Source organism: Chaetura pelagica, unplaced genomic scaffold, assembly GCF_000747805.2.
Source record: "Chaetura pelagica isolate M959 unplaced genomic scaffold, ChaPel_1.0 scaffold627, whole genome shotgun sequence".
Classification (NCBI taxonomy): Eukaryota; Metazoa; Chordata; class Aves; order Apodiformes; family Apodidae; genus Chaetura; species Chaetura pelagica.
In genome coordinates, this window is record NW_009953970.1 from 702402 (window position 1) to 728362 (window position 25961).

Genomic DNA, 25961 nt, shown 5'->3' on the forward strand with positions numbered 1-25961 from the left:
AAAAGATGGTATTGATAGGTGGAAGTTTATTTTCAGTGAAAGTTGGTAGGGTTCCCTGCTCATTGCATGGGGGTTAAAACTTGATAGTCTTTAAGGTCCCTTCCAACCTTAATGATTCTATGATTCTAATTCAAATTTTTAACATACTAAATGTTATAAATAGAAATAAGAAACTGGTCTTCTTAATACTAATTTATTTGTTTTATTCCATTGTTAATCTTTTCTAGATCAAGAGCATTGCAATTGAATTCAGACTTATTCCAGAGCTGACGTAATCCTCCTACTAATACTTAACATTTGTATTCATGAGGACACTTTTGATATTCCATTTATCCTTGCATCTGAAACAAATGTATTATCCTGTTAAAAAGTAGGACTTTGGATATAGATTTTGAATCTTCATATTAATTATACTTTTGAAACAATGACAGTATCAGTTATTATGGTAGTATCAGTTGTATGAGATGTATCACAATTGGCACAGGCATAAGCCTAGGAGTGCTGTTGACTGGGGGTGTAATACTGGGTTTCTGTTGCCACAGAGTTGAGGGTTGTTGCCTGAGACAGCTGAGAAGAGAAAATCGCTGGCCTTGTTGAGAATTACTGTTTCTTTGGCGTCCTGATAGTCCTGCAGGATATGAGGATCCTTTTTCCCTTCTCTCAGACTTTTGAATATGCAGTTGATCATACCAGATTCAAACTCACACTGAATCAGGAATTAGAAATGAATTAGAAAGTGGTATTCCTGAGCACTGTAGGAGGTGACTCTGAAAAGTCTGGAATGTGGGGCAACCCATCTGAAATAATATGAAGAGAGTGTATATTGTTTGTTTTCTTGTCTAAATTTTTTTAAAAAAAAAGAAACCAAAAAACAGGTATCTCTTTAGATAAATTTTTTGAGTAAGTATGGTAATCCAGAATGATATTTTGTGGTTGTTTTTGTTTGTCTACATAGATAAAATTTGGAAGTAAAATATCCTACTGGGCTGTAAACACACCACAGATGGGTGATTTTTTTTTTTTATTACAGGCAAACCTCAAGGTGAAGTATAATTTTTTTCCATTAGTATGTCTGACATCTGAATTATCCACCCAGAATATATATAAACATTAAATATATAACACATAAAACATGTCAGTATATTAATATAATAATATATCTATATAATTTTGTGTCCTAGGCATTTTCATTAAATTGACAAGTTATTTGTTTCCTTCAGTGCAGCTAAGAGAGCCCTCTTTTGGTTTTTTTTGAATTGTTGTTTTTCTTCAAGCTCTGTCTTCTGTTCCAAACAGCAAAGCAGTGGTTCACAGCCAATGAAATACTCTCTTCCTGACTGGAATAAAACATGATTGAGGACAGGGATTAAAGATGAAGGGGATGAGGGCCTGACAGTATCTTCTTTGTTTCTTAGTCCTTCACTGCTCAACAGAAAAGGAAGCTCTGGAAATGCCAATTCTTTAGTATCTAATGTTGGCCTCTGTTCCCACACTTTCCCATTTACTGTAATTTCATCTGAGGTGTGCCAGTGAAGCTGCTGCCAACAGATCCAAGCTGGCAGGCCTTCCTTAGGTAAGGAGCACGATCTGTCAGGGAAGGAAAGGGCTGTCCCAGATCTTCCTACCGTGTCCCAGCTCATCTGATTAACCAGTGATTTTTTCCAGTATTTTTCAAATCTGTTACCCAGAGAATTGTCCAATCATCAACTCCTATCACTTCAGTGTCCAAATACTTGTTCCCTTAGGGATCTCACAGTCACTCTTCAATTCTACATAATATGTATTGCCTTTTGTGAATACTTTGCCATCTCTTTTGCCCCAGCCATCCTTTTTAGACTCTTGACTGTCATTCCAGGGTCTGTGCAGCTCTCACAACATTATGGTCTTCTGTGTGCTCCCCCTGTATCTGCTTGACCTCCAATGCTGACTCATCCTGCAAATTAGTGTGATCATCTCCAAGCAGCTTGTCATTGCTAGGTTGTCACATTCAAATATCCAAAACCAAGCTTGCTTTCAGATGCATCTTAGTCATTCTTAGTCTTGTTGTTGTGCTCTTTTTCTTGGTATCATCCCAGTGTGAGGAAGTAACTCCCAGCATTACTCCAGCCATTTCAAAGACAAAATGAATAATGAAGTAGGCTTTATTACCATTGTGTTTGTTTTTGAATGTAGTGTGGTTCCTCACTGGGTCATAGTTGATTTTGCATTATTAATGAAGACATGTTGGTAATTTAATTAATGTTTTCTTCAAGGGAGGATACTATTCCCAGCTTACCAGCTTGTGATTTTTACTGAGTGAGATTTGGTTTCAAAAGTCAGTGCTTTAAATACTGGTATCTCAGATTAGTCCAGTATCCACTCTAGCCAGATGAGGTATCTTGCTAGAAAGCAGAACTGAGGAAAACAAGAAATCAAGCTGAACACTTTCTTACACTTGGAACATTACCTACTGCTTGAGGTTTTATGTAAATGTCAGCCTCTTACATAGCTCAATATAAATATTATTATGTTAAATTTACATTCTAGCTAGTTTAATGAATAACCAGGTCAGGACTTATTTATGCTAACTGCTGGACAAATCAGTAGTATGTTTTCATATAGAAAAAGTTGACTGTAAAGCTTTGTCTCTTTTAAAATAGCTCTTGAAAAAAACATTTATTTTCAAGAGTTGCATTTAATGTTGGGTTAAGAAGCTAAAGCATGACTCCTATTTTTGCCACTTTCAGCTTCTTTGTTAAAAGTAATTATTTCAGAGAGCTGGTCTCTCTTAGCATCTCCTGGGAAATATGTCTTTAGGTATTAAAACAAAGACTCAGTGTTAGTATCTCTGCCATACAGTGCCTGCCAATGTTGGCAAAAGCAATGTTGTGTTCCCACCAGGAGGAGTACTTAAGTATCTATAAAATGCCATACATCCATCCAGAAGTCTATTTGCCTAAAAATGTATGGCTTTTTCTGACCTAATTATGTATCTCAGAATTACTGCAGAATAAGGAACAGAAACAAATAATTTAAGCCAACATAATGTTTGGTTTTTTTCCCTTTATTTATTTAGCTTGTTGCAGTAATACTTAAGTTAACTCCCATTTAGTTGACCAGTACACAAATATTGTGTAAATTAATTGTCTGTAGCTTTCAGTGTTTGGGTTATATCTTTTCTCTCTGTAAGAGTCAGGCACAAGATTAGTCTGGATTTGAGGCATTTTTAGAACAGCTCCCATTTAATCTCTTGTTTCAGAGAGACAGACAGACGTGGCTTAAAACTGCAGGCTCTCTGTGGTTATTCTAAGCTTTTTTTCCAGCCATAAGTGTACCGTAAATTGCTGGTTTCTGACATCTCCTGATTGATAGTGTGGTAGCCATGACAGAAATGTGATTGTAATTCATGGTGTCTTAGCAACATAAAATAAAGTTATCTTTCTAAGTGGGAAAAATCTTTTTGTGGGTGACTACAACTTAAATGTAAAAGCCATGGTCTACAAAATTTCTTTTTATAAGTAATAATCAGACTTTGTATTTGAAGTGCAACTCATTTTACTCAGAAATATCCCTTAGTAACAGAAATAATGAAAAAGAACATGTATTAAAACTTAAATTCCTCATTAAGAACAAGAACTCCAGTGGCAATTAAAGGAGGGAAAGAAAAGGATTCCATGACAAAATTGTGTAAACTGAAAAAAGAACTTATTTTTCTTGGTAGAAATGATCAGTTAAGAGTTCAGTGCTTTTCTTTTTAGTTACATCTTGCTCACCTGTTTTCCATTGTGTGCTTAAAAAAAAGAAAAGATGAGATGTTTTTCTTCACTGGGAACATACAGGGAAATTGCAGGTTCTACTGATTCAAACTAAGAGCATTGCTAGTCTCATTTTATGTTATCTAAGTTATTATAATAAAACTGCATCTATTTCCATATCAGCATTCGGAACCACTAAACACACCTTAAAATGTGTTTCAATAAACCTGCAGTCCTGGGTGGGCATTAATGAACTGAAGTAACAGTGCTATTACATTCCAGCAATCCATTTTTCTTCTTACTGGCTCACTTGCAGAACTGTAACACCTCTGTCACCCTACATTTTTGTTTGTAAAGGTGACATCCTTTTGAAGTAGTTATGGAAATGCTTTACAGTTATAACTGTGTGAAGTAATGGCAGGATGTAGGTGAAAAGTGTAACTTTTTTATTTTCTAGATTTTATGTCCAATACTCAGTTGTTAGAGATGAGCAACTGTTGTAAATAAAATTCTCTGTGTCAGGAGCTGCTTTCTCAGTCTGAAGTGATGCAATGACCAGTGCTATTCTCAAAACCGTGTTTTGGAAATAACAGTTAAATGCAGTTTTGGGTCTTGCACTTTATGCCAAAGTAGAACTCAAAAGTGTAATTTGTGTTCTTATATAGTTAACGGTTCTGGGAACATTAAAGGCAGAGGTTCAGTGTTACTGCCTTCATTCATTACTTCATATCTTTTGGTTATGGAGGGAAGGCTGCAACATCTGTAAAGGAAATTTCAAAATACTTGGGTTTTAAGGTACACTGTTACTGCAGAATAGTTTGTTTTCTGATTTCATTCCTTGTTTTTCATGAAAAATTATTTGCTGTCTGTGAGAACAGGTAAGCTCCATAGGTTAGGTTAGCTGCACGTCTTTGGGTAAAAATGCCTCTTTCAGAAAAAATACTTTGATTTTTCCTTTAGTTATTTTTCCCCTGTAGCATGATGTGAAATTGCTTTGCAGTGTGTGTTTGAAGAAGTATTCAGTCTGCTTGTCTCTTAACTGTTTATGTTTTGGGTCTTCTCTGTTCAAAAAAATGAACTCAAAGTAGAATTTAGGATGAGGAAAAAATGAGCAAAAATCATGAGAGGAAAACCGGACTAGATTAGTTTTTTCAGTTCTAACAGCAACAAGAACAAAATATCCAAGAGCATGATATAAAAGGAAAAGGTTGCAATCTGCATGTCAAAGGGATAAAATCCCAATAAATTTGTAGAGAGATCTGAATTAAAGGACATCTCATACACAAGAAGAGTGATGCATTTACTACTCAGGGATATGCTTAACCTTTGCTTTCTGAGAAGTTTCTGAAAGTGATGAAGTTATAGGTAGTGGAAGTGCTGGGGAACTGGGAACACATATTCTGATGAAATAGAACTGTTTGCAAGAAACATCTGATTTTAAGCCTGTGGCTTTGTTTATTAGCTTTTTATTAATAAGTTTGATAGCAATTAGGCCAGTCACTCAGGTTTTTTGATGTAGGGTGTTTCAATAAAAGAAAAGAGCTGAGATCTTGTGCTGTGAAAGTCAGTATTAAATGTTGTACTTGTGAAATGGAAAATAAATGGGGCCAAGTGTACACTGGCTTTTTGCACTTGGGTAAATACACAGTCTATCATGCAGCATTTTTAGAAGACATGAAATAGATTAATAAAAAAGGTATTATTTAGATATGTAGAACTTAGAGAGTCGGGTTTTCCATGGTTATCTGAGCTGAAGATTAGATCACCTGTAGGTTTTAACTGGTTTAGGCTGCATGGTTCAAATTTGAGGAACTTTGTTCCTGTAGCACATAACTTTTGTTTTCCCCCAAAGGAGAACAGCTCAGTGTTTGTATCCTTTATTTCAGCAGCTTTCCCATTTAAACACATTCCCTGCTATTTTTCAATACATTATGTTTGCATATACTACCAACAAGAAGTTCTAAGGTAGGAATAAGGGCAGATCTTTCCTCTACCCGTTTAGCATTCATGTAATGCTAGCTTTGTTTAAACCTTTGCATCTGTTTATTTCAGTGTTTGAATTCTTGTGAAAATAGTTGTGGCATAGTCCAAGAAACTGGAAACATGATTTCATATAATTGTTCTTTTAAGTAACAGCATGAAATAATTAGTATGGCATACTTGAATTGGTGGCATCCTGTTGACTTTTAATAAAAGCAGGGAATGCAAGTTACTATAACCTAGTGCTGTCATCTTTCAGTGAAAGAAAATGCAGCTCTGTTGTATATTTAATGGCAGATCCAATATGTAATAGGTGCTTTGCTTGTATTTTTTTATTTATTTTTATTTGTACCAAATATCCCCTTGAGAAGGATTTTTGACAGGAAAATTACAGGATTCATGCCCACTCTAAGATTTGTTTGTAATTGAAGCTGCTTCTTTTTGATAAAACGTAAATGCAGCGTAAATAACTAGGCTAAAAGGAATGAAAGATGTTTTATTTTTTTTAAATAAAATAAAAATAAAATTCTGTAGATACATAGAAAGATTGTAACTTGGCTGCCCTTCAGGCAGTTTAAATGCATGGTTAGTGCTCAATATGTGCCAAATCAACTACTTGGGCAACTTTTGTCAAGCAATTTAATGAAATTTCCTGAATAAATGTTACTTTATAAAATTCTTGGATAAAACAAAATATTTCAGTGGATGTTTCTGTCATTTTAACTTATATAATGTTACCCAGCAATTAAATTATACATATATATGAAATTCCTGGAGTTTCCTGAGGACTTTTTCCCTGAGAGTTTTGAGTCTCAGTTTTCAAGAAAGTTTAGAGGTCAGTCTTTACATTTTCATTATCTACAGTACTTGAAGTTAGTGTACAGTGACTTGAAAGTTACTATGGAAAGCATGCAGTACAATATATTTGAAAGTGGTATTTCATTTATTTGTGGTCTGGGCCAGGCTGATAGGAGCAATAGGAGGATTGTGCTGCATTGTGTGCTGGTTGGCTAGAATAGTCTCTGAAAACACAGACATGGTACATACTAGCATATGTGCAAACTTTGGTTTTTAAAACAATTCTTAATTATCTTTAAACATTTTACATTAAACATGGATTTTTGTTTCAGGAGCGACTTAAACCAGTTCATTTTAGCTCTCTAGTGTGTTGTTACTGTGCCTTTCTTTGTGAGATATGCAAGAAGTAAAAATGTGAATAAAATAAGGTTTTTATCCCTGTTTAGGCATTTTTGCATTAGAGAGATCTAAAATTGGTCACCCTAATTGTGAGGCTGGCATTATTGCATGGAGGGCTTTTCACAAAGCTGTGTGTAAAAGTTAAGGAGTAGACATGAATGCAGTTTGCCATGACTGAGATGCACTCTCAGGGCAAACAAAAGTATATTATGGACTTTTGCTATCTTTCCTCAGATGACTAAATAGTAGTGTTATTACTGTTTTGAGTTAATTTGTATTTATTGATCAGTAATGTTAATACAAAACTATCTTCTTTTACTGCATACAGAATGCAAGCATATTTAGTGTAGTCAAACCATACACTTCAGAGGTGGGGGAAGGTGTGGCTAATGCTAGCTGATTAGTGTGACATTTAATTTGCATTGATTATCTTCCATTGAAGGAAATGTGAATTTTTTACATGAAGATTTACATTTTAGAATATTTTTATTTTATATATATATTAAAAAGATAAATTACATGCAAACACAGATATTGTATAGATTGTGAAAACAGCTCTCTCTGGGGCTATCCTCTCCTTGTCTCTTTCCCTCTATTAATCTGGAGTGAATAGACCTTGTATTTCTTTCTGGTGCTTCACAGCTGTTCAAAACCCGTGTTATTAATGTTAATAAAGTATCTTGGCATCTAAAAGTTTAATAATGGGAAACAGGTGACCCGAGAGACTAATTTTATCCATGGCAAAGTTGTGTATCAAAAAAAGAAAGACAAGGAAATTAATATTTAAAAAAAAAAAAAAAAAAGGTGATTTTAAGACTGAAAGTTTTGGTAGCTGCTTATTCCTAATTTGGGATTCTGGAGTACCCAGGTGATTACTGTATTCTTCTGTGGTAGATATCTGTCCAGGCTATGATAGGTTTTTTCATGCCAATCCACACACACAGCTTGCTGTGTGGATCAATTTAAAATTGAATGTGTTTCTAGAAGAGTATGTTGTTTGCTTGTGACTTTTCTTTTATCCCCGCTACTGTTGTCTCACATTGTATTAGAGTTCCAGGTTGGCGACAGTAAACACTTTATAATGTAAAAAGTTGCCTTTTTTTACCCTTATACAAGAAATGTAAGAAGCACTCAGGCACTCCAGGCATTTGTACCTCTGTGGTACTTCTTAACAACTGGCTGAGAAGAGCTAATATTACAAGTAAAACAAAGCAACTTGGTGGGTACTGGAGGTGTTAGACTTAGTCTGTAGAAACTGCATGAATTGATGGGCTTTCTGAGAGGTTGAATGAGGCTGACTAGGACTTGGTGTTAGAGCAGTATTGCTTTTGCTGTTAGAGATGGCCTGGTTTCTATAGAGTATCTGTAGAGTTAGTTTTCCGTAATTCTGCAGATACATTTGCACCTCTGTCTACATTTATGTACATGAATAGATCAATATAAAAATGTATGTGATTTAGGAACATGGCAATTTAGTTCACTAATACAGGTCACCTGTTGAAAAAATACTTTTGAATCTATTAATTTGAGAGAAACTTGGACACAGTGGAGTGTATTGAGGTGCTTTTTTTTTGTTTTCTTTCACTTTTGAAAGTTGTTATTAGCTGTTCTTATTAAATCCTGTAAAGTGGGATAATGGTTATGCAGCTGTTTTGCAAAACATGGTGATTGTCTGTACCTGGCAACAGTCTCCTAAGAAAATTTTGCCTTTTTGTCTTGCAGGCTCCCGTCTTCGACAAGAGGATTTCCCACCTCGAATTGTCGAACACCCTTCTGATCTAATTGTTTCCAAAGGAGAACCAGCAACTTTAAACTGTAAAGCAGAAGGCAGGCCAACCCCCACCATTGAGTGGTACAAGGGTGGTGAAAGAGTGGAAACAGACAAGGATGATCCGCGATCCCACCGCATGCTGCTGCCCAGCGGATCTTTATTTTTCTTACGCATAGTCCATGGGCGCAAGAGTAGGCCTGATGAAGGTGTCTATGTCTGTGTGGCAAGGAATTACCTTGGGGAAGCTGTAAGTCATAATGCATCACTGGAGGTAGCAAGTAAGTACTTGTTTTTTCCACTCTTTGGTAACAGCCATTTGCTTTGATGTTATTTGAAGGTAAATATTGTGAGCTACCTCTGAGTCATTGACTTAAAAAAACAATGAAGGAATTAATGTGGGTAACTATTATTAATACAGAAATAGCAAAATAGAAAAGCAGTCAGAAGAGGTATATTACTGTAGAAATTGAGATCTTTTGGTGTGTTCTTACTACTTTTACACTTTCATGCAATTATGATGTTTATTAGATTTTGTATACTTAATTTTAATTTATAGAGGTTTTTTCCTCTCCAAAGAGCCATGCAAAATGAACTGTGTAATAAGAAGTAGGATAGCCAGGATCTGATCTTATAGGGTATATTTGGAATGTTGTTGCACAAGTAAACACAGAAAAAATGATGACACATTTAGAAACAAAATATTTCATTATATTTTTCTCTAAAAGAAGTAGCTCACAAATTATCTCTCTAGTTCTAAGTATTCAGCCAACAGAAGGAATGGTCAAGTATGTTCACAACACTTTGTAATGCTTATCTCTTCCTGTATGCCCTTTAAACTCTACTTATTTTAAAGGAAGAGAATGTACATGAAAGGGTTTTAAGCGTTCATATGGAGGGCCAACTGCAGGTCAAAAAATACTAATTTTGGGGTACTGAAGTATGAGAGGAAACTTTGCCATTCAAAAGTTAGGTATCTATTTTAAGTTGCTTTTGTAGACTTCCTCTGTAAGCCGTAGCAATTTGTCTGGTGTCACGTTGAAAAGCCAGCTCAGAGCTGGATGAGCTTTTCTCTGTAAACACTGGTCTCTCCGACTAAGTTTCTAACTTTTGGACAAGTTAATAAATGCTACCCTTGGTGTATAACTTTAGAAGAATGGCTAGATTTTCATAACTCTCACAAAAGACAAAGGAAATAGCCTATAAATTTATGCATTTGCTTGAGTCGTTTGCCAATTCTCGCCCACATTCTCAGAAAATCCCAAGGATGTTCATCATCCTTGTGCCAGAAGGATCTCAAACATCACACACAGTACAGTAATACATAGGATTAAGATCTATGACCAGACTGTTTCCTTTTTACTGCTCTCAGTGATAAAAGTAATTAGTGTCTGGTTAGCTGGAACTATGCTTACTCACTAAGTGTGTGAGCTGTTTAAATTATCTGTTGATTGGTTACTCCCAAGTGTTATCTCCAGTATCTCTTGTAGGTGTATTTTTGAGTGGGCATTAAAGTTAAAGAGTTTTTTCTCATTGCTGTTGTTTACTTTATTGCACTGCTTGTTGATACTTAAAATTATTTTTAATGTTCTGTCCATGCAGCACAGTATACAAATGGACAGTTGTGCTTGTTTCTTTTGTGAAGTACCATGAAGTAGTGTTTGAAATGCTTATAGTGACTTTTCCATAATTTTTCATAAAAACCCAGAAATGTGAGGTCAACTTCAGTGATTGGTATGCTATGACATGCATGAATTTAACTGGTATATAGTTGCTGAATGTGTTTGTGACCTCTGTCACAAGTCATTTTTGTGTGATTGCAGTGGAATCTGACTGCCAGGGTCTGAAAGCAAAATATTGATACCACCAAACATTTTTTTAAGAGCTTCTGCCAACACTCAAGACAAAAATAAAACATTATTATCTCCTTAAAGGGGTTCAAATGTACAATGTCTAACAATAGTATAGCATTAAATTGTTAATCCACCTCAAAATTACCCTCATATTGAGGACTAGTGTCAGAAAATAAACACCAATGATGCTGTACAGGAAAAAAGAATAATCACAATCTTTATTTGAAAAGTTTTTTAGACATAATGGTATATAGTTTTAATTGTATACCACTAGATTATAGACAGAGAATGCTTACAGCAGAGGCTATGATTTTAATAAAAAAGTTAGTGATGTCACAGTGCAAAAGCACCAAAACACTTTAAATAGCACAGAAGAGGTGAGGAACAAGAAAACAATTGAAGGCTGGTAGAATAAATTTGCATTAAATTAAAAATCTGCACTATAGCTGTAATGCTGTCAGCATTATAAACTTAGTTACATTCACAGTGGGCTGTTGCAAATCTGCAAACCAAAGTTCTTGATACACCTGTTTTTGAGCACTACAGCATTTACATTTGTATACATGTAGTCATGTACAATTGCTGTTTAATGAATCTTTGTTTAATTTTTTTATGTTTACAGAGTAAAATTGCCTTTATTTAGTTTCCTTTTGCAAAGCACAGAAGATCATTTAGAGTACTCATTTAGTTACACGCTTTGATGCTGAAAGTTTAATCAGAGAACTTTTGTGAAATGTAGAAGGCAAAAGCATGTTTTGTCCTGTAATTGCTAGCTTTCTCTGGAAGCAGCAGCTCCTTTTTGCACCAGTTTGTTTCATAATATGGTAGGGGATTAGTCACAAATTTTTCTTCCATCACCTCTTATAGCAAGAGCTTGTTCCTTCACTGCTCAGTGGATGTGTAGATTTGACTTCAGATCCAGGTTAATAATAAAACGTTGCTTGGTTTCATCTTTATTTGAAACATTATTCTCACAGATTTTCTGAATGGAGACTTGCTGTATTTGTTTGAACTTAATTTGAAGTGGAAGAAGGTTTCAGTATGGTAGCCCAGAAAGGGTGTCAGGTAACTGTCTGTAGTCATCCTTCAGACTTAAGTTGCTACAAGATTTGCCTCTGTCTTCCTGACTTCCTGAACTCAGCCTTTTGATCACTGGAGATATACTTAAATTAGCTCCCTGTTTTGTTTTTGAGGAATGTAACTAGTTTCAGATTACTGTCTAGCAGTGACACATTCTCCAGTGGTGAAAGGTCCTGAGGAACGTGAAAAAGGGCATGTCCCTGTCAAAGCAGAACTGGTTAATTTTCTCCATAAATGTCAACTTTTATAGGTGGGAGTACAAAATGGAACCATATTTGATCCTCATAATAAGGGCTGGAGACTGTTTTGGCTATCACACAAACAGTTGTAAAATGAAAGTTGTTTTTCACAGTAGAGAAGTAGAAGCAGTTTTGGAAAAGTGGAAAGTTACCCATTAGCAAACTGGAAAGTGGCTGCAGCTGCTTCATATGCTTCAATTTCTCAGGATTGTTCATCACAACCACATTCAGTTATTGGTGTGTGATAGTTTGAGTCAGTGTTTAATTTTTTCTTCTTCTCCAGTTACACTTTTTTCTGAGGAAAATTTTATGTCTGGATTTTGTAGGTGTCTGTTATGTAGCATTAAGTAGAAACCTACCCATATCAAGAGTGGCAACAATAGCTGCAGGGGTATATTAATCTGTCTTTCTCCATTCTGAAGCTTCTGAGGATGTGAAGAAAAATAAAATGCAAATTAACTTGGTTCTGGTCAGTAGCTTTGTGAATCTTTATTTCAAATCGTGCTTCTCCGTGAACTTCTTTCTTATTTGCCATCAAAGTTCTAGGTGAATTTTATCACATTTCCGTTTCCATTGATACATAGATTTGCTTCTCAAGAGCTTTTACAAGAGAGATTGTGAAGTGTGTACACATCCACATCATCTTTAACCTCAGTAATAGAGTATCTTAAAATAAGTAGGCTGTTGCATATAAAAGTTTTCTTACTTTTTTTTTTTTTTTTCCAGTTACAATGGATAGTACTTAGATACTTCCTATATTAGATCCCAGGAACATCCCAGTTATAGACTCGCTACGTTGAGACTTTAAAAATAAACAAATAAACCTTCCATAGCAAAGGATTGGTATGGAAAGTAACAGCTCTCTCGTACTCAGTGGTTCTAAAAAATTAATATCCTTTTTATGGTGAGAAGTCCTATTTCTTTGTGTATTGTTTTCATCATATGTTCAGTCTGATGGTGTTACGTCAGTGAACATACCCTCCTGACTGCCATTGTACAGCATCAGCATTTTAAGCCAAGTTGAAATTAGTGAAGATTTGCAGATTTTGTTACCTGACATGTTCGTATCTTACTGATAAACAAGTGGCTTAATTTGAATGCTTATGTGCATATATAGCAACGACAAATCTCAGTTTTACAGTAATCTTATTAAGCTCCTAAAAGACTAGTGAAACTATGCCATTGCTTACCACAAGCAATGGCATTAACAGAAGTTGCTTGAGGCATAGAAGGCTTAATAGTAGTGGTGTTGCTAATGCTTCTTAAAACCTACCAATGATAAATTGGCTTTTACTATGCAGCTGTGAGAAGCACTGAAAACCTAAATTACTATAAACTGAAGCATATCTTAGTAAAAGATGTCAAGTAATTTAGGAGAAATTTCTTTGCAGTGAGGTCAAAGTTACATGCAAATGTACTGCTTTTTATAATGTAGTTAGCTGTGCTTGAGGAAAGAAAGAATAATTACTTTAGTGACTTTAACAAGTTTGTGTATATTACTTTCCTCTTATGTTACAGTCAGTTGAAGAACATGGAGAGTTTGTATGTCAGTGTAGTCCTTTAAGTCCCCGCCTGATTTTTAAAGATACATGGATCCTTCTGTTTACTTTACTAATCAACTCTAGTAACTGCCTGATTTTTAAAGATTTCTGTTTACTTTACTAATCAACTCTAGTAACTGGAGCTAACTGTCACTGTGAAGAATAGTACTGTTGCCTCCCTAAAAGTTTGGGAAATTAACCTTACATTTTATTCTTTCTACTTTTTTTTTTTTCTTCATTAAATGAAAATAGTGTTGTCACATACTGAGTTAGATCTAATGAGAATAGCAGATGCTTTACAAACCTACCACATTTTAAAGAAGGCTTACTCAGTTGTGTTTAATTTAATCTATAAAAAGAGTGAAAGCAGAGTGAAAGGTAAGTAATTTATCTTTATTTCTTGTTATATTTCTCTAACAAAGTAGTGTTGGTTTATGCTCATATTTTATATAAAAATGTATACTCTGTGCACCTTCTTGAAATTCTAACATGAATCACCAAACAAAAAAGGAGATAGGGAAGTGAGGCTGCACAGAAATCTAGCAGGGCAGCAAATGGAAATGGTGAAGTATTACAGCTTTTATGGTACTGGGATGTAATTGTACTATTATTACTGTTATACTCCTAGTTCGGAGTTAAAAAAAAATTGTTCTTCCATGAGACTTCCATGGCTGTCCTGACGGCCGTCCATGACTGTCCTATAACATGGTTGAAAAGTGAAATAGTGACATATGTGGAGGATTTCAGTTTGAACTCATAGCGTGTTGCAAACAGACAAAAACATTTCAGGAGATTCCAAATGAAAAGAAAAATTGGTAAGGTGGTCTCCTCTGCTGGGTGGAAATAAACCATAATTTTGGATTTTTTTTCAGATTGGACTGTCCTGACATGTGAAGGCAATGTGTTGTGTCTCTGTTAATGTTACTTATGAACACAGCTTGCCTTCATGCAAGCAGTCTGCACATGGCCCATGTCAAGTGTCAGAGAACGTGGCTGAATTACTTGAAGATGGCTTTAGGTAATGAAATCAAGATATGAGGTCTTACATTTTCCCATGAATCAAACTGTTTTGTCTCCCCTCACCCCTTGCCATGTTGTAAGTTTTAGAGAAGAGAGGTATTTATGACTAGTGAATTTGGCATGGTTATTTCATATGCAGCTTTGTCATCATTGTAGTATAGTTGTCAGTACACATTTGATGACAGTTTGAGTTCTAAAAATGCACTGTTTCAGAGTACACTGCTACAGAGGCTTCTACCAGAAAGATCTGATTGGCTGCACTTGCCTGCTTTATGCAGTACTTCGCAGCAAGGCATAGTGAAAGCCTGTGTTATGGAAAACAACTGCTGTGTATGTTATGATTTTAGTTGGCAAAGTCTCATAAAAGTTGTGTATGATTCTAAGTGAGCAGTTAGTTTTAAGGTATCATAAAAAGTCTTTCTTTATTTAATGTTTAATTTATCATTTTATTTAGAGACTAGTTTTCTTCAGATAAATGTCCACCCTTGCAGGGATAGTGGGGGAGACAGAAGGAAGAGATACTTTTTTTTAGTATTGTTTGATGATGTTTTGATGGTTCAGTCTTGCCTGTACTAATGAAATAAATTAATTAAATTAGAAATGTGCCTTATCAGAGTTATTGAATGTTCACATAGTAGAGAAGGTTACAAGATTAATTAGTACATTGGGGATAAAATAATGTACAGATTGAGAAAACAACAGAAAACCAAAACACCAAAGCTTGACTGGAAATTCCATAGCTTAAATGTGTATCCAAACTGACACAGTTCTTTTGGTATGGTAGAATTTCCTTTTGTAGCTATGCCTAAGTCTGTTCTTAAAGGGGAGTTTGAGTATTATGTGAACTGCAACTCAACTCACATTTATTTGGGAATATCTAAAGGTTGTATAGTCTTCAGTTGTAAAATTAGTCTTTTAGGATTTTGGTTGTTTCATGGAGAGGGTTTGGAAGCAGACTAGAATAACTTGTATTGAGGATTTGTCTCAAGATATTTGAGTATTAGAGTGAATTCTGTACTCATGACAGTTCATAGATCAGTGGTATTGTTAGTGGATAACAGTAATACTGATAAATGAAAGCTAATTCTAGATGTTGATACATATGAGACTGTGAAAACAGAGCACATCATTGAAAGATTCCTATTCAGTGCAATTATCTACTCCTGCCAAGGTCAGGGGAAAAAAGTAGGCTAGCTGAGCACTTTCTCTGACCCAAGAAAGCTGTTGTTACATCTTTGTGTCTTCCAGATGCTATGTGGAACAGGGATTTATCTTGCCTTCAGCCAAGTGAGTTCTTGATTGGTTGTGTTATGGAGACTATAATGATTATTCTTAAACTGATGAACAATTAAGGATGTTATGGTGGCCATGCTGGGATGGATGGTCAAGCAAATAATGTGTTTTTTAGTCTTGACAGAAATTGCAGTGTATCTCAGCAGATTCATAAATCAAAGAATGTGGTGGCAGTCTTTCTGTGCGGTGGGTAAAAGACTATCTGAAACTTTGAACCAAAACTGAAGAAGTTTGTTCTTGGAACAAGGTGGAAGCTATGCCTTGCTGATTTAGACTCATTATTCATTCATTTCAGAGAAAAAAAAAAAAAAAAATTGTTCAGGTTTAAAGGGTTCTTCCTTTCTATGCATGCACCTGAGATAGATAAGCAAGTCATTTTCCTGAATCTGACCACTATGAGGAAGTGATACCAAAGTTCTGCTTAGTTCTGCTGTTGCTGTTTAGAAGCCTGTGGAAGACAACTCAAACTGATAACATCAAGTAGAAGTATACTGCTAAAGGCAGGAATCCTAATGATTTGAAGACAGAAATGGAAGTTTTGATATTTTTCCATGATGTTAGGTGACATGTCGCATGTTGATTCTGTGTGTCCTGTGCACTGTGAAAGATAAAGACTCAAGCAGAGTTCAGAGGGGTTTTCTTGGTGGAAGTTAGCAAATGAATTGGGACCACTGGCTGTCTCCTCTTTCATTCTGGTGAGCTTCCTCTGATCCTAGGGAGTTTGTATATGTGGTTTTCAACTAACAGATGTCTGGTATATTTTTTCCCCAGTTTTTGCTTTAAATTCTGGTGTCCACACCACTACCATTCCTGACGTCTTGGTAGAACTAGATGAAGTGAAGGACATAATTCCTATTTTTGTTACTGTTTACATGTCCTAGATGATAATATAGGACATAGGCCTATAGGCAAAAGGTTATAGACAAAAGAATAAGGTCAGACAAAAAACAATTCTCACTAGTAATTTGGTGTTTTGGTGTGCTTTTTTTCTCCCCAATCCTATATTTTATGGCAGCTAAATTTGGAGATAAATCTGCATTGTGCCAGTACTCTTTTGTGTATGAATTTAGAACCTTGGCAAATATTTCATATTTATTTGGTATATTATTATGACTTTGAATCACCATTGCCAGGAAACCAAAAATATCAGCTGTATTAAAATTGTTAAGAAATTAATTTCTTTCTTTATACTGTCATCACGTTAAAATCTTTCTTAAAAGTAATACTGCTGACAAAGATAGATCTGCATGTGTCTGTGAGCTGTTTTGTTGAGAACTGCCTGACTTAACTTACATCCTGTATGTAAATTGATTTCAGCTGATTGCTTTGAATTTGAAAGAAATTTAATTTGAAAACTGCCCTGTTCCACTCCCTGCGGTAGTAGCTGCTTCTCTACGTCATCTGTTAAGCAGTGCATAGTCAGCATATGGCTGTTCCTCTCCTATTTAAACTGTTTTCTCCAGAGAAAGAAGAATTCCCTTTAGACCAGACAGACATCTGCTGACTCTCTTCTACTAGCAAAGCAACTGAAAAAATATCTTTCCTGTGATTAAAAGAAATATGTCTGGAGGCGTTTAGTTTTTGTACAATTAATCAAAGATAAAATACATGTGGACTCTCAACTGGGCTTCTTTGTGCTTCTGTGCTATCAAAAGTGATTGGGGAGGAGCTGTATGCTAGAGCTGGTTTTACTGAAATTGAATATTTAATCTACATGCCTGCCATAATTTAGTTCCAAAAGTTCATAATAAAGCTGGAAAAAAAAAAATAATAAATTAAAAAAAAATATTTACAACTTAAAAATGTTCCAATTAACAACAATAAAAAAGAGCCCGAAGTGTTAAATACCTTTTCTAGCTCATGTTCTTAAAAGAAAAAAATACTAGGGTTATGTGACTTCTTTTTAATACACAGTTACCACTTTGGTTTCTGTAACCATTTCCAGATGTAAAGGCATTCTTGGTTTCTTTTGTTCCTCAATTTCTATTAGTAAAAGCTTTACTAGGAGAAACTCTTATTGTTAAAAGTGTGGTGTTCAGCTCAATGCCTTACCCTTACTCAACAATTATGCTGCAAATTGAGTATGTAATAACAATCAGCAGTTTTTTTCCTCTGTGAGAAAAAATTAATAATTTTTATACTCTAAAGTATACAGAATATGTAGACTAAAAACACCACAAGAGTAAGATGGCAATAATTAAGTGGATTCCTTGAATACCATGCTGCTCTTAAATTTTTCATCAGACACTAGCTAGTCTCTCATGTAGACATCTTTATCTGAAGATAATTTGTTTGGCTCCAGTTTTATTAGTGGAATTAGTTCTTTGGTGTAGTCTGTGGCAAGGTTTTAAAACAGGAAAGACTCCACTGATAGTGTGACTTGTATAAAACTGTGTCTTCTTAGCCGTTCTTTCTAATAACAATTGGTTTTGTTTATGAACTGATAAAATTTTCTTTTACATATATGAAAACTTACCCACTTTCTGAGTGAATAGAAATAAAATACAGTGAAAAGGGCTACCCTTTCATAAATAGGCATCAAGCAGCATATTTTGCAAGATACTTGGTAAGATAGCAAGATGTGCTTGTACAGTAAGATGTACTAGGTATATATTAATAATTATTGAAGAAATGGACAATGAAATATTAAAAACTGACATTATGTAATTAGCTGTTAAATAAAAGCAATCAAAATCTCCTCAAGGTGCAGCTTTTTCTCTATTATTGGGCTGAATCAGGCCTTTGGTGTTAATAAAAGGTGTAGTGGTAGGCAGTACAAATGGCTTAATTTTAAAATGCTAATTGAAGTAATTAGGATTTTAAACCAAAATTAGTCACAGAATTTTCAAAAAATGAAAAATAAAAAATCATAAAGGTCTGTTAATTTTAGTAAATATGGTTTGAGAAGTTTTCTTTTGCAAGAGTAATGTGAAAAGTTCACACTCCTCTGTTTAAGTATTTTAAATGAAGTGTTTAGAAGCATTTTATAAATGTTTGAATGTATTTATACTTGGGAAAGAAGGAGATCTTAATATTGCTGTTCTCTAGACAGAAAAACTGAGGCAGGAAGAAATTAAATCTTGGTCTCATAGGGTCACAAAGATGTATGTCAGCTATGAAGATATTGGGAACTCTCTGATACATTTGTTCTTCACCAGACTGCTCTTCATCACTCTAAGGACTTTGAAATGTTTCATAGCTATTTTTAGTACTAATTGCAAATAACTTTGGAAGTCCTTTGAAATGTTCCAAAATCAATCCTTTTTGGTGGTGTCAGGATATAAATTTACTTCTCTAACTTGTAATTGTCTGATTTCCTTCTGTGGATTTCTTCCTCTGGAGTCTTGATTGCTGAATTGCTAGTTCTCTGTGGTTATGGATGACCTTTTTTCTTTTTTACTTCCGCTTTGCTGACAGCTGTTCATGGATCAGATTAATACATCAAGATGGTTGTATATTTAACTCTCCATTGTCAAGAGAGAGAAAGGTACAAAACAGAAATTCTAATAATAGATAGGTGCTCTAAGAGGTGCTAGAGATCCTGGTACAGGGACATTTATTTTTCTGACCTCAATTGAGTATGTTACTGCTGGAGTCAGGACTGCTCCTGTAGAAGCACGAGTGTCATGTATTTTCATTTCATCCATGCTCAAGGGAAGTCTATGAACTCAGACTTGGCCCCCTTGCTTTAATGCAGAGAAGATATGAAGAACAAGTCTTTGTGCTTAGAGCAGAAACATCCCAGGCTCTCTTCTGTTCTCCAGCAATGAGGAGACTGTAGATCCCATGCAGAAATTGTGCTGCCTCCCTCTTCTCTCTTTGTAGGGATTCTTGAGGCACTGGTTCACTCCTGGTCTACCCTAATTTTCTTGCAGGTGTAGCCAAGCTGTTTCTTAAAAGTTGTGGTCTCCAGTGCCTGGTGGGGTTGTCTGAGTCACTTGTAGCAGGAAGCCATGCCTCCTCTCGTTTATTCCAGTTCAGGGACCTGACCTCTGTGAAGGACTCAGTTTGCTCCAGCTCTGCTCTTTGCTTACTGCTCTCTGTATAGCCAACGGGGAAAGATGGGAAAGTGTTGGAATGATTGTGCTTCCATTTTTAGTCCATCAGCCATCATCCATGCTCTTTGGTTCCTCCCACCCCCTACTTCTCCTCACTGTCTTTTCTTTCTTTCCTGCTCTCCTGTGTTTAGCACAGTACATGTTCAGTCTTGCTCTAGGCCATCATGGGAGCCAAGTCTTGTGGGGCTGGGAATCGCAAGTCATGCATATTTTCTGGTCTATATCACAGAATAGATGCAGACCTTCAAAATTAAGAGGGTAGAAAATGGGAGCAGTAATTAGGAGTCACCGTCCCTGGTTTTGCTCCTTCCGTATGCTGTCATCACTTAAATATTTTGTTGCTGGAAAAACCAAAGTAATTGTAATCTTTTCCTGACTTCAATTATGACAGAAAAGAGACCTGATTTAAACCAGTCGCAAAATTTGAAATGCTTGGTATACATGGGACTTGTGCTCAAGCTAGTATAGTTTCATTAAAGCAAATGTTAAGAGGTAACTGCAGGCTGAATTAAATGCATACTCTATAGAAGTACTATATTTATATGAAAGTAGTGTAGGAGACTGAATGAAGGGACAGGTCCACCCAGGTAGTGGTCGTGACACTCGTGCCAACTTGTGGTCCTCTGGGACTGAGGTCCCCTGGGACTGAGAGCTGTTTGCACGGTGGGGGGTGTATGCAGTAATAAGAGATTAACTTGGTGATAGCAAAGGGGTGGGGAGTCCCTGGACTCTGCTGATGAATGTCTCAGTCACAGAAACACTGCCCTGAAACAAAACCTCTTGGAAGGGGGTGCTCTGCTGTAGCATACAAAGGGAAGATTGTGGAGGAACAAGAATGGAGCCTGAAGAGGAATCTTGAGAGAGAACAAAGGAAACATCGTGCCAAAAAGCATGAAGTCAACAAAACCTGCGGTAACTGGATAAAAGGTTGTGACAGCAGAGGGAGATCTAGACTGCTGACCCAAATCAGGACCAAAAAAATTTGCCCCTGTCCCTGTAAGGAACATGTGTGCTAATTTACATAGCAAGCGGGGACAACCAGACTAACAGTTTATGATGTGGTAATTAAGAGAGAAGGTTTCAAAAGTGCTGGGGCCAATAAATAGAGGCACACAATGAAGCCTGGGGCTTCTCTCCTGCAGCTGGAACGTATCTTTTTAAGTAACACAAGATGCATCATACCGCTTGCTATAATTTGTTGTATACATAGTAAATTATTATGAATCCAGCTAATACACTGTGGAAAATTAAGAAATGTTTTTACATGGACTTTGAGACTTGTCCCACTGTTGCCTACTCTGCTGGGGATTTATGAATCTTGTCATTTGACTCCATCTTCTGAGCAGAATGTGACAGGTAGGTGCAGGGTCTCTGTGTTTAAGAAGCCATGTATATATGCTTACTACCCTGACCTTGGTTACAAAATTAAAAGAAGTCTAACGAGTGTCATGTCTGTGAAGGAAATCAGTATGTCAAACATTGCTAAAATCTGGTGTACCTTAGATTTCATACTTCTCTGGGAAATTCAAGCAGAGGCAGAGTTTATTTCATTACTATTTATTTTATTACGTTTATTCTTCAATTAAAACCACAATAAGAGAAGTTAAAGGATAAGAAAGTGATTTTGTGATTTGCTGTTCAGACTGTTATGGCTTCCTAAGTAACATTTGTGTCTTGAAGAGATACATAATTATTCACACAGTACACAAATGAGTGAATGCAAGAGAAGTAGGAAAGAATTGCAGTTGAAACTATGGAAGCAAAACTTGTCAGAGAACAGTAATAGTTTTTAATATGTTTTTCTTCCCTGGAAAATGTTGATTCATTGGGTAAAATTTTACTGGAATGGGGAAATGTGCATCTTCTGGGTTTGTGTTTTGTTGGTTTTTTTTCTTAACATTTGCTTGAAATATTCCTATATTAAAGTGAGCTGATGATAAGCAAGACTGGATAAGACTCAGTGCAGTATCTTTATACTTAAGAGTTCAAGAGGAAAGTAGAAAGTTCTGTGGTCTACATCTGAAGACATTAACTATTTAGCAGACTTCAGTTACTGTCTTTGCCTGTAATTAATCTCAATGGCATCCTGTAAATCCATAGACCACCAAAAGAGCAGGACACAGTTGAAAGTAGCTGGTTATGCACTAGTCTTGCTCATCAGATTTCGTTTAGAATCGTCTTGATGCGTGCATAGTATACAGAAATCTTGTATCCCTCAGCCTGTGAGCACTGAACTGCATCAGATCTGCCAGCTGAACTTGTGCAGGAAAATGAATGCTCTGCGCAGTGGCAGAAGGTGCCAGGCCCTCAGGGCTCCGTGCCTCCTCTTCCTCACCTCCCTCCCTGTTCTGGGGGGCTTTTAAAAGTATATCTGTTTTCTGATAACGCTATTTGTTGTACCTGCAGTTTTTGTCCTTAATGCCACATCCTTTGCCTTCTTTCTGGATCTCAGGCTTTGTATCTGATTCTCCCTACTGTAGATGTGTTGGAGACTCTCTCTTGTTGATGCATAGAAATAATTTCTGAAATATGTATGTGTAGCAGGACTAAATGATCACAGGTAGGCTCTTGCATAAGCATAGCAAAGTGTCAAGACTTATAAACAAGTTACATTGCATTTTGGAATTGCAAGGGAAGCCTCAATTGGACTGAACATGAAGGCATTCTTATAGATTCAACTGTTTTAATTAATAAACAAGAAATGTAGGACTGTTACCTAAACTTAAAATGCCACATATGTGTATTATATAGGTTTCATATATATCTCACTTAAAATAAAATATCTGCATAAATTTATTCGGGCATCTTGTTCAAAGCTCTATTAATTTAATCCACAGAGAAACTGCATCTTAGAAAATAAAAAAAAAATGTATTTTCAATTATTGCATGCAATAAAGATATTTTATGAGCCTGTGTGTTTTATTTTTGTAACATAGATTTACTGTATCATCTATAAATGAAGTAATCTAGCCACTAGTGGGCTTTACAGCCATATTTTTTGAGACACTCATTGGGAAACTTGAGGAAGTTCAAGGTGTGCTTAGAAATGAGTGAGCTTCTACAACAATCAGGAAGGAGTAGTGCTATTCCAGAGCTTATTAGAGGGGAAGAAGTACTCTTGATGAAAGAGATTTATTTCCAAAATACATTGGAAAATACTGTCTGAAAACCCTCATCCTTTTTATATATAGAAATAAAATTAGTACTGGCAGATGTTGTGTTTTGTTACATTGGGGAGAAGTAGCTCTATGGTGACACGAAGATAATAGTTTCCTTGTAACAGCAATGAAATATATGGTAGGATGATTTCTTTTGTTAAAGTAATAAACTTTTTTTCTAAATATTGCTAAGCATGTGATTTCAGTAATGATTGTTAAGATGGTAAAACTACACTGTTTCCTTTTGAGCATGCTTTGCCATTTTGTTTAGAAAATCAGGAGGCAGAATAACTTTGAACTAATGAAGTTCCTAGCAGAGTATTAATGTTTCTCTTGCAGCTTTGTTCTGTAGTAAGGATTACTGGTGATGTGAAATAAGACTTGTTAGCCAGTAAAAGTCTCTGCAATACAGTTTATAATTTAAACTAGTGAATAAATATGATGGTAGCATGTGGAAATCATAAGGGCCTTTCATTCCAGTGAAAGTTAGAAATTTTGATTAAAAAGGATTTTTTAGATTTTTATTTTCATAATTATTTGATGTCTTGTGACTGGACATGTTTTTCAGGCTTCTGTTCTCTTCTGGCATTTACATGTTGTTTTGGAAATACTCAATTTTCTATTTACCAGTGAAACATTTTGCTATCTAGCTATTACATTCCAGTCCCAGGGTCTCTTGGTGCCCTGGGAAAAGTCAGCTTTATGGTATGGCTGTAGACACCTGAACTTGTTCATTAAAGGAGTAAAGGCCAAATCCCTTCAGATCTACATAGATTGTTCGTATGTATAAGTAGATTTTTGAGGGAGTGTAACATCAAATGTCTCCTTTGGCTGTCGTTTAACCATTTAAGTTTATGATAATTGCTGTTGAACTTAATCTGGATGCTAGTTAAGGATGAAGTTCAAAAAGGCTGTAGTTTAGGACAGAACTGATTGGTGTGCAGTCTTTTGGTGATGCAGGCAGACTTTTCTGTTACTGAGTGAAAAGTTATTTAAGAATAACTTTTCAACTATTTTCTTAATTTCTAGTAAGAAGGTACCAGAAATACACTGGTTTTTTTCCTCATTAGTTAAGAATGGGAAATGCTAATGTAAAATATTTTCATTTCTTTTAATAGTGGGGAGAATAGCTTCCTTTTATCCATGGAATCTTGTGTCCAGCTTTTAGATCAGCCTTGGGCACACTTCCAGTAAAAGAAGCTGTAAAACTTTATTACTACTACTATTTTTCATCTGTCTTCTGAAGGCCTAGCTACCTTGAGAAACTTGTCTGTTCTTAAAGTCACTTTCATTTGCTATTTTTCTTCCTCTACAGATTCTTCTTCCCCAAACTGAGGCTTATCTCTATGTGAAGTGATCTTGTTAAGTTAGTCTGTGTAAACAGACCAGAACAAACCAGCATATATCATTCTGATAATGTAGTAAGAACACGGGTAGAGCTGTATCAGATCTGTGAGCTGCCTCTTAATCAGGGCCATAACCATCACAATATGTGGCACATTGATGACAATTTCCTTAAGCAGCAGATATACCTGCTCAGAAGTGCATTGCTCAATTACTTGGTTTGCTTACTTGACTTTGTCAAGTTCAGTGTAATTTTTGGTAGAATCATTCAGCATTTAAGATGATAAGTAATGGGCATATATTTTTTATTTTAGATGGTTAACAAAAGCATCCTACTTGCTTTCCATTCTGTGTTCTCAGAGTGGTCAGTATTGGCCTGTGCTTCTATTTGTGAACCACTGGTACAAATGCAAATCTGTATAAACAAATCCATGCCACAAATATTTACACTACTACACCTCTTTGAAGTGTTGTGGGTTTTTTTTCTCTGTCTTTGAAGAAGAATTATATGTGTATGTTCAACCTTAACATTCAGTATGCCAAACATTTGCACATATGAGTGTACAGCAATAATTAAGGTATATAAAACCTTAGAGGTCATCTTTAAGACTCTTCTGTTTTTCCTTGCAGCCTTAAAAAGTGAAAAATTAATTTATATTAAAAAAACCCCTGTGAAATATACATTGGAGTGTGTTATTTGGTATTTAAAAACAAACACAACTTGCTTTTAGTTTTCAGGCCTGTGAGCAGATTTTCTAGTACAAAAACAGTCTTTAGGTTTTATACTAGATGGTACAGCAAGAGTGGAACTGTTGTTCTAACTGTTTTCCAAAGGAAAGAAAAACAATGCAACAAAGCCATTTTTTTGAAGTTATGTCAGAAAGTACTGAGGCCAGGAAGCCACACTCTATTCCAGACCTGAATTTGTGATTTGTGGCCCTGAACTACTATAGGTTTTCTATCTTGGCCTCAGTAGGATATGTATGTAGAGAGACCTACATACATATAGAAAAGAAGGCAGTACTTTATTGACTACTTTGAGGAAAAAGTGCCAGCTGAGTCTTTGTTAAGTATTTGTGGCAGGTTAACCATTCTCCTGGGCCAGCTTTTCTGAGATCTGCAGATTAGTATCATAATGATGCTTACTGTAGGATTTAAGGAAAATTTAAATGAAATATTTTCATCAACTTTTCAAGTTTCATTCCAAGAGAAATATTTTTAAATACTGGTAGAAACAAAAATTAAGTTTCAGAATTAAAGAATTATAGGTATTTTTGTGATTAATATGTGTAGTGCATGTTTTTTATATAAAAAGTTTTTCCACACAGGAGTTGGTAAAAACTGTAGTAGAAGAACTTTTTGTTTACACAGTGAAGTGGTTCCTATTTTAGAATGAGCAGTGCTGAAACCCCAGGTAACTGGAGAAGTTTAGCAAAGCCTTATATTGTTGCCAGTTACGATTTGCCTTTTGAGTGTTTCCCCCTGTCACTTATTGATGTCATTGCTTGATGTTCTCTGCTAGATCAAAAGTTACAGTTCCAATAACTACGGTGTAGCAACAAAAAATAAGTCTGAAATGAGAATTGGTTTTAATTTGGAAATATGTGGATGGGGAGATTGTAAAATATAATGCAAACAATTTCTCTGCAAAAGTACAAGTCTTAGTAATGTGTAAAACCACAGTAGCTGGTTAAAA

At 35.6% G+C, this 25961-nt stretch overlaps 1 protein-coding gene across 1 annotated transcript in view; it reads left to right on the forward strand.

Moving 5' to 3' along the window:
* ROBO1 (roundabout, axon guidance receptor, homolog 1 (Drosophila)) overlaps positions 1-25961 on the forward strand; it is a 627322-nt gene that overhangs the window by 358110 nt on the left and 243251 nt on the right. The window contains exon 3 of the mRNA XM_010002162.1: positions 8634-8960. Within this exon, the coding sequence (XP_010000464.1) occupies positions 8634-8960 (327 nt within the window). The remainder of the gene's footprint in view (positions 1-8633; positions 8961-25961) is intronic.